This window comes from Pan troglodytes, chromosome 1, assembly GCF_028858775.2.
Source record: "Pan troglodytes isolate AG18354 chromosome 1, NHGRI_mPanTro3-v2.0_pri, whole genome shotgun sequence".
Taxonomy (NCBI): Eukaryota; Metazoa; Chordata; class Mammalia; order Primates; family Hominidae; genus Pan; species Pan troglodytes.
In genome coordinates, this window is record NC_072398.2 from 164,300,079 (window position 1) to 164,316,694 (window position 16,616).

The following is a 16,616-nucleotide window of genomic DNA, read 5'->3' on the forward strand; positions in this document are numbered from 1 at the left end:
AAATTACTTGATATCTCTGAGCCTCAGTTTTCCCATCTGTAAAAAGGGAAAGATAACAGTATCTACCACAGGGTGGTGTTGTTTGAAATAATGTACAAAAAGCATTTAGGGCCAAAAAGCATTTAGGGCTGGGCGCGGTAGCTCAAGCCTATAATCCCAGCACTTTGGGAGGCTGAGGCAGGTGGGTCACTTGAGGCCAGGAGTTCGAGACCAGCCTAGCCAATATGGTGAAACTCTGTCTCTACTGAAAACCCTGTCTCTACTGAAAAGAAGTAGCTGGGTCTGGTGGCACACACCTATATTCCCAGCTACTCAGGAGGCTAAGGCAGGAGAATTGCTTGAACCCGGAGGTGGAGGTTACAGTGAGCTGAGATGTACTGCACTCCAGCCTGGGCATCAGAGCAAGATCTTGTCAAAAAAAAAAAAAAAAAAGAAAGAAAAGAAAACAAACAAACAAACAGTGTGGTGCCCAGGATAAGAAACTGTGGTTTCTACTATTTGCAAAATAAAGGCTCCCAAAGGTCTTATGGTAAAAATACTTGCTGATTTTGAATAGTTTTCCTTTTGAGGGGAAGAGGACCTGGAAGCATACACATCTAAAGATATAAAGCACTGGTTTTGTGTGCAGTACGGGTGAACTCCTAGCACTCTTCTTGATCATCATGGATGCTCTCACTTTAAGCACAGAAGCATTTGCAAGCACAGAGCAAGTACTGCAAGACCTCATTGAAAGAGGCAGTGATGATGACTGAATATTAGAATTTCTGTCTCTTACTAGATTTAAGTACCTTACACTTTATTGCCTCTTTCACAGCAAAAGGAAAAACAAATACATGGCACCCACTGAAGGCCCCTAAACTGAACCCACATGAACAGGAAGGAAAGCACTGGGGGATGTTGTCAGACAAATTTGGGCAACAGTGGAATAAATGATATGGAATATCATTTGATATTTGATATGGAATATCATTTGATATGGAATATCATAGATGCATTTGAAAATATTGATATTGCTTTGGTATGCATGGTAGGTGTTACTATACTTTCATAATTAAAACACACAAAATGAAGCTTCAAATAAGCAAAAGAAAATTCAGTATCAGAATTGGCATAGAGTCCATCACCTGTCACCACACTTAGAGTTGACCTATAGCCTGATGAGTGTGTCAACTGGTGAGAACAGAGATCAAGTTTGTCTTCAGTGACAGCTTGATTGGATTACAGATGCAATATATGTATCCCATTTTTTTTCTTTTGCTTTTTCCTAAAATCTCCTTTTCAAACCTTATATCTTTTTAAAGAAATTAGAGGGGTTAACGTGGTTCTCCCACAACCAAAAAAGAAAAGAAAAAAATAGAAAAAAAAGAAGAAGCCCACCCACCCCCTCCTGCTTGCCTACATACACACATAACACATTGGCCCACAAAACCTAGTGTCCTTGTGGGGGCATCCGACAAGGAAATCAGACATTTAACATGAAACCCACTCTCTGTGAAATCTGTCTTCCTAGAACTTTCCTGAATTCCAAACAATGGCATGACAGCTTTGTTTTAGAAATCAAGACCTCTTAACTGCAGCGTGGATGGCAGGGCACACCTAAGGGCTGGGAGTGCAAGGCAGAACACATCCACAGACTTGGACCATGACTGTGAGCATCTGATGGACTAGGACATGCTGCGGGGCCACAGGACACCCAGACCAGAGGAGTGAGGGCTAAAGCTCTGAAGCCAGCTGCCAGGCAGGAGGAGGGTGTTGCTCACACTGCAGCAGCCATGGCCATTCCCCGTCACAAGAAGCACACTCAAGCATAAGACATACCACTGGTGGTCCCCGGACCAGGGCCCGAGCCAGGTCCGGGGGACGAAACCACAGTCCTGTAGGTGGGTGGTGGTGGGGGAGGTGGAGTTGCTCTTTGTCCCAACCCAAAATCTTTAGGAGATGAGATTGTTTCTAAGTAATCATCTTTAATGAAGGTCTGCTCAGCGATTTTCTTCTGGACTTCTTCTAAATTGAGCGGCGATGGTACATTGCGAGGAGGCCCAGGAGGCCCTGGGGGGCCTGTGGGACCTGGGGGGCCGAGAGGGCCTGGAGCTGGGGAGTCAGCTGGGTTGTCTGGTGTAGCTGGTGGGGACACCACTTTTTCCCTTGGAGTCAACTCCGGAGTAACATGTTCCGGGGATGTATCAGAAAAATGGACCCACTTTTCTTCAGCATTAACAGCAACAGACTTGGGGGACAATACTGGCCCAAAAATGCTGTCCAAGTCATTGATGGATGGTAGTTTTTCAATTTTGACCTCTGTGGCTGACTGGTCATTTCCTGTGGTTAAAGTAGTTGATTTTAAACTTTAATTGACTTATTATTTGTGTGGGGAGTGAGGGAGGGAGGCAAAGACTGGAAAATACATTGGTGTCTGAGGTGCCTCAGTGGGCATACTTCATGATGTAAAAATATCTTTATTGGATTAGGAGCCTAAGGTGAGGGGAGAGATCCCCCCTCCACAAAGTGAGCATCATATTTTTATGCTATTGTTTACTCTTTTTTGCAAGCTGAGCACAGCTAGCTACTTTGACCATCATGTAAAGTGCTGTGCATGATACTGCTCTCGAAGGCTGCTCACAGGTGCACCAAGTGTGATCATTTTGAGAAGGCAGTGTTAAATTCACAGAAAAGTACAGGCTCTGGGACTGCAAATTCCAAAAGCAAGGTCCCTTCTGAAAATCTGGCCTAATAAAATACACATCACACAATATAAAAAGAATTGAGAAGTCAAAGTTGGCCTCATATTTTATAAAGATTGTCTACTCTTGTATATTAAATCAAGACTTTGGTGAAACTGATTATAATATTTGTTAATTTTAAAAAGTGATCACATCGTATTTAGCTGTATATCCTCAACCTTAAAAAACACCAGAAACACAGTACAAAGATTAAGAAGGTATCACCACAAAGATACTTACAAATACAGATATATACACCCCACACACAACACACACATAGATTATTAAGGAGGTATTTGCTACTTATTAGAACTGTTACATATATACCTGCTTAATAGGGAAGAAAATAATTTAAAATTTTTTAAATAATTTCTTTTCTCATTAAGTCTAACCTGTCAACCTCACAAGCATAACCGTGATATTTATCTATAGGTTGTCATGATACCAAAATGTCTGTTTTGCTAAAATATTAGCATAAGCTATTCTTTTTAATTCATAGCAATAATAAGAGAAAAAATTAAGAATGATCTTCTACAGCTCTGTATGAAGAACTGCACTTTTTAAAAACTGAGATTATTCACATTACAAATTGCTACCTAAATAACTGGAAGGCATGAACAGAAGTCACTTTACCTTTATATAACTCTTGGGTTATATGAGCCATCTTAGTATTTCTATATTTCTAGTTTGAAAGGAATTAACTTTCAAGGTTCCAAGGCTACAGATAAATGGGGAAGCATTTTGCATGGTCCGCAATATTTATAATCTTGTGCTAGTAGGTATATTTATATCTAACACAATTTGTGGAAATAAAAGGGGCCAAAATGTCTTGAACCTGCAAACATCTTTACTTATGAAGCTCTGGATGACTCTCTATTGGGTTTGAGTCAATATAAATTTCATAAATAACTACATCGTGCTTTTGCTTTTGTTGATGAATGCCCCACTCTGCAGCTATCAAACTCACCAGGCTGCATAAATAGCAAAGGATGAAGCTGCAACAGAATTCCGAAGGTGATAAAGAACCACATTCTAAGGGCCCAGGCACATAACAGCTATTACTACTTTTGATTTGCTAGTCCAGTAAGACTTGGCAGACTATAAATTGTATGAATACATAGTATTGATTTTAATAGATGGTAAAGGTGTGCCTTAAGCATTATCTGTCTACAGGCATGTAGCAATTCCTTGCCATATTTCATAATCTTTACATATCTCTTTGCCATGGGATAATAAATACTTGAATGAAAAAGAATTTCCCCACCACCAGTATGCTGCACACCCTGGGAACCATTTTATGTCTTCATGACTAGATAGTTTTAGACTTAGCAAAAGTCTCTTGAAAAAATATCAATTGTGCTTTGAGACTGAATTTGTAAATCATTAAAATGAGATCCAATGAAGTGAGGGGTTAATTAAACAATGAATTTTCATATTGAGATTTTTTTCCTTTCATGTTACAAAATGTCCCTCATTCAACAAAATTATACCAAGGAAAAATTAACTGAGAAATTATTACTTTTTTGTGTGTGTGAAACCTGGAAGTGTGCTTTAAAATAAGTCTGCATAAGAAATTCTAATGAAAGCAAAACTGAATGCCAACATTGTGATGTTTTTGTGTAGCCTACAGTTTTCAACACATCAAGGGCATGTTCATCTGGGGCCACTGCTCTGTTTGACACATCATCCCAGAACTGAAAAAACAAAAGCGTACCTGGTCCAATTGTTAAGGGGGATCCTGTTCGGGGTGGGGTAGCTGGTACATTTTTTGGAGGCAGTGGTGGAGGTGCTGCAAAAAGATGAGAAATTAAGTATCATTGGTCATGATCTTCCTAAGTCATACAATACACTTTAAATAAGCAGGGTTTGGGCTTTCAGTTATATTCCTGCTATTGGAAATGGAATAGCAATTAATGGTCTACTTCTTTGAAGTTCAAAGCCAAAGAACTGAGACAGAACCCATTCAGATTGTTCCATTTTATGAGTACAAGAGAATGTCAAGAGAATGTTGGAGAGTAATAATAATATCACCATTTTATTCATTTAAATATGATTCAACACACAAACCTCAAGCGGCAACTACGTCCTACCTCCTGTACTAGGAACTAGGGTCATAGTGTTGAATAAAAATAGCCTTTGGCCTCAAGGGATTTATGACTGACTGAATGAAATCATGTCCGCTGACAGTTACAGTTGAGGGTTTGATAACGGAAATAACAGGTTGGGTGGGGGCTCCTGTGAGGGGTTTTTAATCCAGTCAGGATCTTAGTGTCCAGATTGAGTTGGGAAAGATTTCTCAAAATTATATTTCTTAAATTTTGGTACATTTTTTAAAGTTAGAAGCAAACTAACTGCTTGGGTCAAGGAGGAATGAACAGATTCCTTTGACAAAAATTACAGCCAAATCAAGTGTCATGGTCCCTACGAAGAGATTCACCCTTCTGAGCTGGACTTGTCACTTTGTGGGCAAAGTTTGGAATTACTGTTTCAACTGGTTCATTTCTTCTTCCTCTTTCTTTAAGTGTATGTTTTCTTGTCACTGGTCCTATCTGGTAGATTCAAAGAGTTCACACTAATTTCATAGGCCATCCCAAAGTTTAGCTGTGAATCTGAATGCCGTCCAATCTCTCATAACCTAAACGCAGAGGGAGGCAGGTGGGCACATGGCTGGAGAGCGCTTGCTGGTACCTTCCACTTGCCTAAATTAGGAAGAAGCTTTTTCTGTCATTCCTCCCTCCGCCTCCCCTTCCCGTACTTTATTTATTATTTTTAGGTAGCATCCTGTTCTTCCACACAATAAGTATGACTAACTACCCTCATCCTAAAGCCTAGGAATATGTGGTTCTTAATCTTAATTATGAGCTTCTGAAAGCTACACCTCTAGTGGACCATATTTTCCCACAGAAGTTAAGAGTCAATCAGGGGCTCTGCTCCTGATTAAGGATCTCTGCCAAAAATCAAGGTCATAATCAACAAAATACCATAAAAACAAATAAAATACTATAAAAGCCTAATAAGCTAAAATAGAAAACTTATGCTGCAACTACAACATGAGCAGAATGATATAATGCACATCAATTAAACAACAGCCTGTGCTGTGCTAAGTGTAACCACAGCACGTAAGACTCACAGCTCTGAAATACCACTAGTTAAAACCAATACATCACCTCCATAAACAATTCATTTACTTTCTTGGCATTTAGGAAAGGGTTTTCTAGGGATCACTTGCATAGCTCAGGTCTGTAAAGAAAGCTTTTCAAGGAAGTTACAGCTTTTTCACTAGTTTTGTTTTGCAGGGGAAAACATTCAAAATCATGCCACTGTGGTTCAAATATTTTAAAAATACATTTTTCAAAGTTCAGAAGTTTTTAAAAAATTGTTGATAATGATGTTTCTCCTATCCTGTTTAATGAGGGAAATATCTTTGGAAAGGCTAGATCACACGGCTTTATAGCAATAATATTTCCAACAAACAACCTCTTGGCCTTTGATTATGAATCCCCGCGGTTAATTCTCATGATCACGTTTAGGCACCAAGGCGTAAGCTCTGGAGATGCTGAACAGGAAAAAGTATTGGTTGGTCTGTATGTGAGCCCAAAGGAGTAAAAACATCCTCTGCATCTCTCTCCTCCCCAAACACCTTTTTTTGAAAAGAGTGCCTTCCACAGGCATGCTTCAGAGGCAGTCTACTGAAAAGGGAATTCAATAAATCTGTAAGAAGGGTGGCTTTACCTGATGAACAATCCATTCAGTCCAAATAGCCCAACCCACCGCCGGTGAAGGGCTATCTAGATCTTCAGGACCTCCTTTCCCAGCTGCCTGGGTCATGCTGGAAGAAGCCAGACTGATGGCAACTTTCACATACATTTACTCTGCTCTACTATCTCAGCTTCTCTCTGCCATATGGCCTCAGTTCTCTTGTTCCCCAATTGTCACTCTTTCCTATCAATGTGTCCTTTCTGTCCTGTGCAGCCTCAGTTGCTCTATAGGATGAGCAGAGACCGTATTAGACTTGTTGACCTCTGTGTTATATGATAGCCTAATGCCTGGAATGCAGTAGTTTCTTTAGCTCACTTGCTTCTTATTCTTACATATGTACAATGAATAAATGAATGAATAAACATGTGGGATTTCAGAGAAGGCTATGATTCAAGGTTAATAATTTGCTTTATTATTTTCTTCCTGTCTTCATAACCTGCCCTGAGTTCTTTAACTTGAAAGCCTGTTAGAATAACATCTCTTCTTAATATTATTCAGTTCTAATGTTGCTTACGTAGACTTTCTAAGAGTTGCCTAATTTCACTATGCAGACAGACACTAACATGAGTCACTTATTTTTCCAGACAGAGCAGACACATAACTTACTTCCAGTGGGAAAAGGCCTTGTTAACTTTGGCGACTCCATGCTTGGATTAATTGGTTGGCCTGAACCCCATATCTCAGGCTGATCTAAAAGAACTGGAAACAAAAAAGAAGATTTCCCAGGGTGAGTTAAAAAAAATCCCCATACTTTAGAACTTAAAATTTCGATTTCAAGTTGAGCTTTACAAAATTATTTTCCTCTTGTCTCAGTACTAAAAAATTAACCTAGGAATGTGCTGCTCCTTATTCTTTTCAAGCAGAGAATAGAAATAGGAGTGTGGTGTGAGTGTGGGTGGGAGGAGTGTCTGTGTGTGTACATATAGCTACATAAAAACTTTCAGAGCAGAATCTGCATTTGCTTCCTGGGTGGTCACGTAAGGACATTCTGAGTATCAGTACATGTACTGGCTCTGTTTCAGGTACCCATTTGAAAATCCAGACATTAACCCCATGAACATTTGTTTTGCTGTAAGTTGGTTGATTTAAAGCCTCCTATGAATATGCTTCAAAACTGAAAACGCCTGCATTCTATGCAGTGGTTCCTATCCTTGAAGGGTTCTACAGGGTCTTTACATAAACCTTTTACAGCATCATAAAAAGAAACTAAACTATTCTAAAAACACTTGGTGAATATGTTAAGAGAACCAGAAAAATGAGTGCTTAGGCACCCAACATAGGGCAATTAGGTTTTGGGCCTAAGGATACTGAATTTAACATTTTTTCTCTTTCTTTTTGCTTGCTGTTCTGATTTTTAAAAATACCTATGATAATGCAAATAGTTAGTGCTTCTCAGCACCTATCCTGTGGCAGGGACTATGCAAGTACTGCTGTAATTCATTATGTCGTCTAGGACAGGCTGGGAAGTCAGTTGGATGTGGTTTGAATCTATCCTCTGCACTGACTGTAGGACCTTGGCAGGTTGCTTAACCTCTCTGCGCTGCCTTCCTTTAGTGTAAAGTGGAGATAATAAAAGCAACCTTAGAGAGTTATGAAGAGGATTAATAGAGGAAAGATATATGAATAGAGTATATATAAAATGTCTATAAAACACGTATCACAAGGCCAGTAGCTGTTACTGTCTATTTGAATACTCATACCACCACTATGTGGTTGATACCAGTTCCACTTATGGGAGAGGAAAATAATGATAGGAGTGGTTTAATGAGGTGTCCACGGTAAAAGCAGAAGAGCTAAGATCTGATGCAGCAGACTTAACTCTAAAATACATATTTTTCCCCAGACCATTTCAACTAGTGATAGAAAGATCTTTCTAGGCCAGGCATGGTGGCTCACAGCTGTAATTCCAGCACTTTGGGAGGCTGAGGTGGGAGGATTACGTGAGTCCAGGAGTTCGAGACCAGCTGGGCAACATGGTGAAACCCAGTCTCTACAAAAAATACAAAAATTAGTCAGGTGGGGTGGCATGTGCCTGTGATCGCAGCTACTCTGGGGAGGATCGCTGTGGGAGGTCGAGGCTGCAGTGAGCTAAGAACTTGCCACTGTATTCCAGCCTGGGTGACAGAGTGAGAGTCTGTCAAAAAAAAAAAAAAAAAAAAGAAAGAAAGAAAAAGAAAAAGAAAAACAAAGAAAAAGAAAGACAGAAAGAAAAAGAAAAATCAATCTAAAGAAGAATGAGTAGATACAAAAGGGAAGTGTGGGTATTGAAAAAGCTAGTGTGATCGGTGCAAAGGCAGGAACTTTACAGAAGTTCAGGGGCTGAAATCATCTAAAGAACAACTGAGGCCACACTCATGGACAGGTCTGGGTATGTATCTCCTCTCCACCACAAGCCTCAAAGGTGGACTTCGCTCTGTTTTAACATGAAAGCAAACATTCTCCAAAGATATGAAGCAGCATTTTCTTCATGAATTCAATGTGGAACACAGCTATTATTTTTTAAGAATGATTTCTATGTTTTACATAAAGTTTTCATATAGTTATGGGATTCCTTAAACGGGCAGATTTAGGTGCAACAAATCAAATCCCGTCTCCAGTCACCATACAATATGTCATTAAAAGTGAGATTGATCACAGATGAGTTAATAAGGAAACTGATAGCCTCGCTGCAAGGCCACCTTTACATAGGGATTCTAAGTTATGGACATTAAAATCACTAAATGAGTATTTAGAAATGTTCTTTGTACAGTTTCCTAACAAAATCATTGAAAATATTCAGGTGTGGCTGACTGCTGGCTATCTCCCAGAATTCATTCTCCAGTTCTTCTATAGTAACAGAATTTTAGCTGGCTACACAGCACCAAATTCTCTCCAGTGGGGTTTGGCAGGAAGTGACTTGTATCTCTTCTAGTTTTGCTCGTAGAATAGTTAGCAGTGAGTTCCAGTGGTCCTCACCCCACTTCCTTTCTTCTGAATGGGAGGGGAGGAGAGCTGCAGCAGCCTCCTTGGAGCCAGAGATAAAAGCAACATTTTAAAGACAGCAGAACTACTTTACCAGTCCTATATTGTTTACTTCCAGACAGTTAACCTGAAAGAGTAATAAAATTCCATCTTGTTTAATTTATTGTACTTGGGGTCTCTTTGTTAATGTAGCTTAGTCTACCCACTATGCTTCCAATTCTTGCCATCTTTAACACTTAAGGCCCTTCACGAATAAGTCCTAGAAGGATAACACGTTATTATACATTTACCATGGTGCCCCTAAGTCAAATAATTTTTTATAAAAACATTCTATATTACCAAACATAGCTACTGGAAATACATGCATTAGACATAAACACATTTCAGGGATAGATAAGATGTATTTTATAGAGAGCTGATTTTATGTCAGTAAAGTACACAGTATTTACAGCCATCCAAAAACATGGTTAATTTAAAAATGTTAAATGTTTAACTCTAGGAATAAATATTTAATAAGTAAACTCAAAAATAATGGCAGAAATAAAGATATTTCTTCAGTAGCATTTTATTTTATTTTATTTTATTTTTTTGAGATGGGCTCTTGCTCTGCTGCTCAGGCTGGAGTGCAATGGTGTGATCACAGCTCACTGCAGCCTTGACTTCCTGGGCTTAAGTGAACCTCCCACCTCAGCCTCCCGAGCAGCTGGGCCTACAGGCATGCACCACCATGCCCGGCTAATTAAAAAAAATTTTTTGTAGAGATGGGGGTCTCCATATGTTGTCCAGGCTGGTCTCGAACTCCTGGGCTCAAGCAATCCTATCTCAGCATCCCAAAGTGCTGGGATTGAGGGAGTGAACCACCACACCTGGCCTTATTTCTAAGTTTCTAAATGATTCAAGGTCATTCCTGGGTCTTGAGCCAGCAAACAATGACTGTTGTGAGCAATCCAATTGATGCCTTCATTATGAGGTGGGAAAGAGCAAAGATGGTCAGGGAGGCCAGACCCCAACGACAGCGACAATGACGGATGTATGAAGGTCTGTCTCCATTTGTGATTCTGTTGACACCTCAAATGATGATGGTCTGGTTCCCAGAGTGTTTACTCCATGACCGGGATTTGTGTAGACTTGCAGTAATTTTTACTGACTTGTTTTGAAGAATGAGCTTCTTAGCTATTAGATATTTCTGGAAGTAAAGTTTCAAATCCTAAAATAATAGAGATTTTCAAACTAAACTTCTGTTCTTGACAGCACACCTAGATCAAAACTTTTCTTTCCCACGATAATAATATATTAAAAATATACCTCAAAATACATACATTTAATCTAGAAGAGTTGTACTTTAATAAAAGAAAAAACAAATCTATAATATATGGAGTTTCTTTTCCTACCTTCTGTCTTCTGTTCATCAAAAGCTGATTCTAGTGGTGGGCCAAAGAGAGGAGCAAGGGCTGTAGTGTCATCTGGAGGCTTTTTGCTAAATCACACACATTAAGGCAAAATACAGGGAAAGGGCTCAAAAATTAATACTCAAAAAGATATACAAGCTTTCACATATTTTTCTTAGTGAAACAAGTGTGTGTGTGCACCAGTGCATGCATGCATGTGTATACAAGCCCCTTTAGGGCTAGAAAGTATTTTATAAGGATGTCAGATGTATTATGGGACAAAAGAATTGGTAGAAGGTGAGATCCTTAGTTCTCAATGGAGAGCTGAGGTGCTCACCCAATAGAAATAAGTTGAAGGAGAATAACTCTTTCAAAGCATCATGATTTTCTATACCTAGAAGAGATAATACTAGAGCTGAGTTTATTGCAAAGCACCTTTCTCCCCTAAGATCTCAAGTAAAATTTATATTTGATTTCACCACATCTCTTTGTTATAGTTAATGCAATTTATAATTAGTGAAAGTCAAGCATAGCAATATTAAGTAAAAAGCCACCAAGAAGTTTCATCCTCTAATAGACTAGTTGTAACCTCCTAATACTCCAAGATAGTAAATCTCAGAAAGAGAAGTATTGAGAAATCAGGGGGAACAGGAGGATAATAAGTTAAACTCGCGTCCCTTCTCTTAATTATTACTCCAGACTGATTATTAAGAAAATGATGCATAATTATCTTCATTTCTTCTCCAAATCTGATTCCCCTCATTGATCCCACTGAGGTCTATGTGGTATGGTAACGGGCAAGGGGTGAAGAGGAGAGGGGAGAGTTTGGAGGAGGATAAAGATTGAAAATAATCCAGTTTCAAAATAGAAATAGCAGTCTTTTTATAAAACAATGCCTTTTGTACAATACTTACCTAACCCACAGAATACACTGTAAAATACAATGCTTTGCCAAAAACTAAAAACAGAATGGAAGATTCCTTTGGTGTGTGGCAGGTGGAATGTATCGTGAGATGGTATCCAACTAAATAGGCTTCTTTTCGTAGGGTAATATAATGATATTGAAGATCGGCATTCCAGACACCAAAAGACCTCTTTAGAGAGAAACTTTAGCTGTCCCATCAGGAAGGGGCCTGCACATTCTGATAGACAGTTACTTCAGATAAGGGCAGAATATTTCCCTAAAGGTCTCCCTTGGGCTGCACTTATGAAAAATAATAACATATTTGGACCATGCTATGGACATATGGACTGACATGTTTTGGTAGAGCCTTTGTTAATGGGAGCTGAGAGTTTAGCTCAAAGGAGATTTGCTTAATTGTTAAAAGTTCATGATGCCTTGCATAAAACACAACTAATGTCTTTCACACTCACCTTATAAGTTCTGGAGTTGGTGTGGAACGCCTGGGTCTTGCCACTTCTTCACCTGATGCACAGGACAAAGGAACTTTTTAGACAAATTTTTACCATTCTCTGATATGTCTTATAACCTATGTTTGGAAACACTTAGAGATTTAAGTCCCATCAATAAGCAACCCAGTATGAAAACTTTGCAAAACAAACCTTCTTCCCTGGCAATGCAACAGCCATATATTAGGCATATGTAGTGGTGTTTTCTCTGGCATTTGTAAAACCTCATTAACTAAGGAACTTCCGTGACAAGCCATCAAATAGGAGATTTGTATAGTGCAGCACTTAGTGAAAGAGCACACCATTCTTGGAATGTCTGCTGCCTTGACTGGTTCTGCTTTCCAATTAAGAGAATACTAAGCCAGGCCATATGTGTAAAACATGAATCCAGCATTCTCTGCCTGTTCTTTTCTTGAAATGCCAAGAAAATGTTGTATCTTTAACTATGAAACATGAATTTAGAATTTCCTAGGAAGTGTTGTATGCAGCAGAGGAAAATTGTGCCCTATGTGTATTATAACCTATATCATATCACTTTGGTTGACTAAAATTTTCATATCAAATAACATAAGAATGGGTAAGTTGCTTCTACTTTCAGTTCCTTCTGCCCGCCTGTTCTTCCCACCCCCAGCAACAAATACACACTTGATTAAATTCATTTCTAAAGTTAAATAATACAGCAAGAGTTGACAAATGTAGAAAGAAAATAGCAATGTCTTTCCAAAAACATATTTATTTTCAGAACTTAAACATTAATCACTCAGAACCCACAAGTGCCCTCTATCATTACAAGAATTCTTTGCTGTAAAAGTAAAAAATTTGTAAGTCTTAAAAATTAAGCCCAGGAATGTATAATTCATATGTACATATACTCCAAGATCCAAGGAACTGTTCTTTCTTTTAAATCATACGCTATTTCTGGTAGCTAAGATATACTTACTGGATAAGTTCCTTTTAATTGCACCCTAGAATTAGAAATAGACACTATAAGGTTTAAGACCACATATATGTTATGTACAATATGTATTATTTCTGTCATTGCAATTAAACTGAACTCAAATAAATGCAGATAGGGAAATGAAATTTTTCTCAGAACCGCATTTAAGTAGGAAATTGTAGATACACACACAGAAATCAGTTTTTTATTTCACTCAAAGATTATAGAGAGGAAGGAAGGGTAAATCGTAAGTCTTCTGAACAAGAAAAACCCCTTACCTGGGTAGATTTGGTAAATTAAATTCAAATATTGATTAGTCCATTAAAAAAAAACCTCTTGAACTCTAGTAGATAAGAAAGTAAATCGAAGTTTAGCATATATTTGATGCTTAAAAATTACAGAATGTGTTTAGGAGTAGTGCATGCTCCTTGTCAGGTGTGGTCCCCAGGTTGCTAATGGAAACAGTCATCAGTTTACAAATGTGATTTTAAAAGGTATAGATAGCAAGTGTAAAAGGCAGGGGAAACTTGAACCATCTGCCATTGAATGAACTGTTTTATTCAGAAAGCCAGGGAATTCCACCTATGCACTCATCCTCCCAATTTATTTCACTTGCCTGCCGCTAGGCCCATCAATTCATGAATTGGAAGTAATGTCTTTAGCTCAAGGCATTGTGATATTATTGGAATACAAATAGCCCTGGCAGGAATAATCTGAGCAGGTCATCTCCAGTTTTTATAATGCCTTAGCATAAACTTATTTAGATAGTAGAAGGATTGATTAGATTAAGAGTTTTGATTAAAAACCAGAAGTTGTGAAAAGTTCTTAGTGTGGGATGCCACCAGAAAACTAGACCACCAGGATGGTTGCATCGTGGGGTACAGCATGGCTTGGGATGCCTGCAGTAAGAGAATGACAGGGGCAGAGTTGAGGACAGGGAAAGCTGAAGTACATATAAGAAAGCATTCCAAAAGTTGAGACCATGAACACATTTGTTGGATGGCCACCAAACACATTTTTTCCTAGTTTTTAATTTTAGTGAAGGCTCAATCTGGTGGTCACAGATACATTTTCTTCTCTCAAAGTATAACATTAACAGCTTAGGACAAGGTTTAGCACCTCTGTAATTGACCTATAAGAAGCTTCTTTCCCTCGTTCCTAAGGCTATATAAGCATTTTCTGTCTCATTTTGAACCCATTTATGCTAGAGGAGCAGTTTCAATCTGAACAAGGATCCATTTGATGCTTTCTCAATCTCTCAAACTACATTTTCTGGCTTTTTGTCTAATGATGTGATCTGTTTTTCCCTACTAAGTGTGTCATATAGAGAATTACTACATTATTTATAAATACTTTCTAATAAATATGGCCACGTAAATCTGCTGAGGACATTATGGAAGTTTGGATACAGGTTCGCTTTTGGAAAAGAAGGCTCTGTAGACAGAAATGATTAGATAACAGAAATAATTAGATAACAGATGTTTTTCTGGGTTATGAACCCTCAGATAGAATTTCATTAATAAGATCTGAAGGAAGAGATAGAGGGGCTTTAGTTCCAAGCAGTCAATCACAAGATTAATAAATGGCATTGAGGGAACACAGCCCACCTAGTACTGTGAGGCCTAAAACCCAGGAGGTCCCAGAGGTTGTATTGAAGACCTTTTTGTCCCTCTGTCCTACTCCTTCAAATGTTAATATCCATGAAACCAAGAAAGGTACAGAGCTCCTTTTGTAGTCATCAATTCCCAGGTGTGTCAATTCATTCAATGGATATTCACAGTTGAAAGGCACTAAAGAAGAAACCCCTGTAACATTTTTATTAAATAGTCTTCATGAATGAGCAATCTCAAGTTAAGTGCAACCAAAACATGGCAGAAATATTCAAGAAAACTCTGCTGTTTAGAAATTAGGAAGAACAAAGCTAGTATCAATTTAGAAAGCAACAAATGTTTGAAAGATCAGCAGCAACTCAGCAGCAACAGAAAAGAAAGTCCTGCTATCTGCTGGATGGGCATACAGATCTCTGATGACCTTAATGTTGCAGCATGACATATCTAGAAAAAGACTGAGGTGATGTCGACCACACAAACCACATTCAGGAAAAAAGCCCATTGGATTCAAAAACCTCCCTTTGTCAAGCGACTGTATTTTCCCCCTTTCAATGCTTGTTTGTTGTTATATGTATGTTGTGAATAAATTTCCTCACTTTGAATGATTGAATTCACTCTTTTCATAATCTGTGATGTCACTTAACAGCTGGGTTGGAATCATCCGTAGATTAGCAGTCTCTGCAGATACCGTCTTTGAATGGCATTAGCTATGTAGTTTAGCAGAGAACCACCAACTGGTCACCTGGGGCAGGGTATTTGCATCAAATAATAATTGACTAATTGGATTGGCACAGGCCTAGGGATATTTCAGAGAGCGCTGTTTTCAGTTCCATTTCCTCTCTTAAGAGACTGACCAGGTAAATGGGGATCATTTCAAACCTAACAAAGACCCTTCTTTTTGTTGCTTTAAATTCATGATACTCTTCAGCTGGGCGCAGTGGCTCAGCCTGTAATCCCAGCACTTTGGGAGGTCGAGGCAGGTGGATCATGAGGTCAGGAGATTAAGACCATCCTGGCTAACATGGCAAAACCCTGTCTCTACTAAAAATACAAAAATTAGCTGGGCGTGGTGGCAGGCGCCTGTAATCCTAGCCACTCGGGAGGCTGAGGCAGGAGAATTGCTTGAACTCGAGAGGCGGAGGTTGCAGTGAGCAGAGATCACGCCACTGCACTCCAGCCTGGGCAACAGAGCGAGATCCGTCACAGGAAAAAAAAAAATTTATGATACTTTTCAACTTGAGGAAAACGACAGTTTTCACTTTGAACAATGCAAATTAATATTGATCTACCCTCCCAAAGTTTGTCTTCTGTGATGAAATTTATTTAGAATTATGTGATAGCCTAGGAATATTGACTTGAAAGTGTGTCTCCCTCTCCCAAGATGGAAATTATAATGATGTATCAGTATATTCTGATCATTGTAAGTTATGGTCCAGGAACATATTTTGAATTCAGGCTTACAAACAATGATGGCTTAAAAATGATGTCCTTACATTCTTATTCATTTTATTATTCTTTATTATCTCGTTGCTATCAACTTCTATGGTACTTTCTGGTGAATCTCTAGGCCTTTTATATACACATACACACACACACACATATATACACACACACTCCATATATTTTCCAAGTTTAGTACTAGGAGTTGGGATTCTCATCTATTAATTTAGTTACTTATGGGAAAGTGCTCTGACAATTCTAAAATATGTCCTTGATACTTAAGAGGGTCAGAGGCTTTCAATCAGTAAACCTATTTCATCTGCCTCATTCACACTGGGTTATCATAAATTTAATGGGAAACCAACCTGGCCACCTTGCCTTGGCAGCAATT

General features: G+C 38.7%; 1 protein-coding gene across 35 annotated transcripts in view; it reads right to left on the bottom strand.

The window, feature by feature from the left end:
- SGIP1 (SH3GL interacting endocytic adaptor 1) overlaps positions 1–16,616 on the bottom strand; it is a 222,914-nt gene that overhangs the window by 66,162 nt on the left and 140,136 nt on the right. For 19 of the 35 annotated variants that reach the window (XM_063800863.1, XM_063800851.1, XM_063800845.1 and 16 more), the window contains 6 exons: positions 13,179–13,203; positions 12,203–12,254; positions 10,832–10,917; positions 7,086–7,178; positions 4,435–4,509; positions 1,819–2,319 (listed from right to left, as the gene is read on the bottom strand). In XM_063800863.1, the coding sequence (XP_063656933.1) occupies positions 1,819–2,319; positions 4,435–4,509; positions 7,086–7,178; positions 10,832–10,917; positions 12,203–12,254; positions 13,179–13,203 (832 nt within the window). The remainder of the gene's footprint in view (positions 1–1,818; positions 2,320–4,434; positions 4,510–7,085; positions 7,179–10,831; positions 10,918–12,202; positions 12,255–13,178; positions 13,204–16,616) is intronic. The other 16 variants (XM_054684016.2, XM_054684015.2, XM_003308176.6 and 13 more) reach the window with 1 other exon arrangement.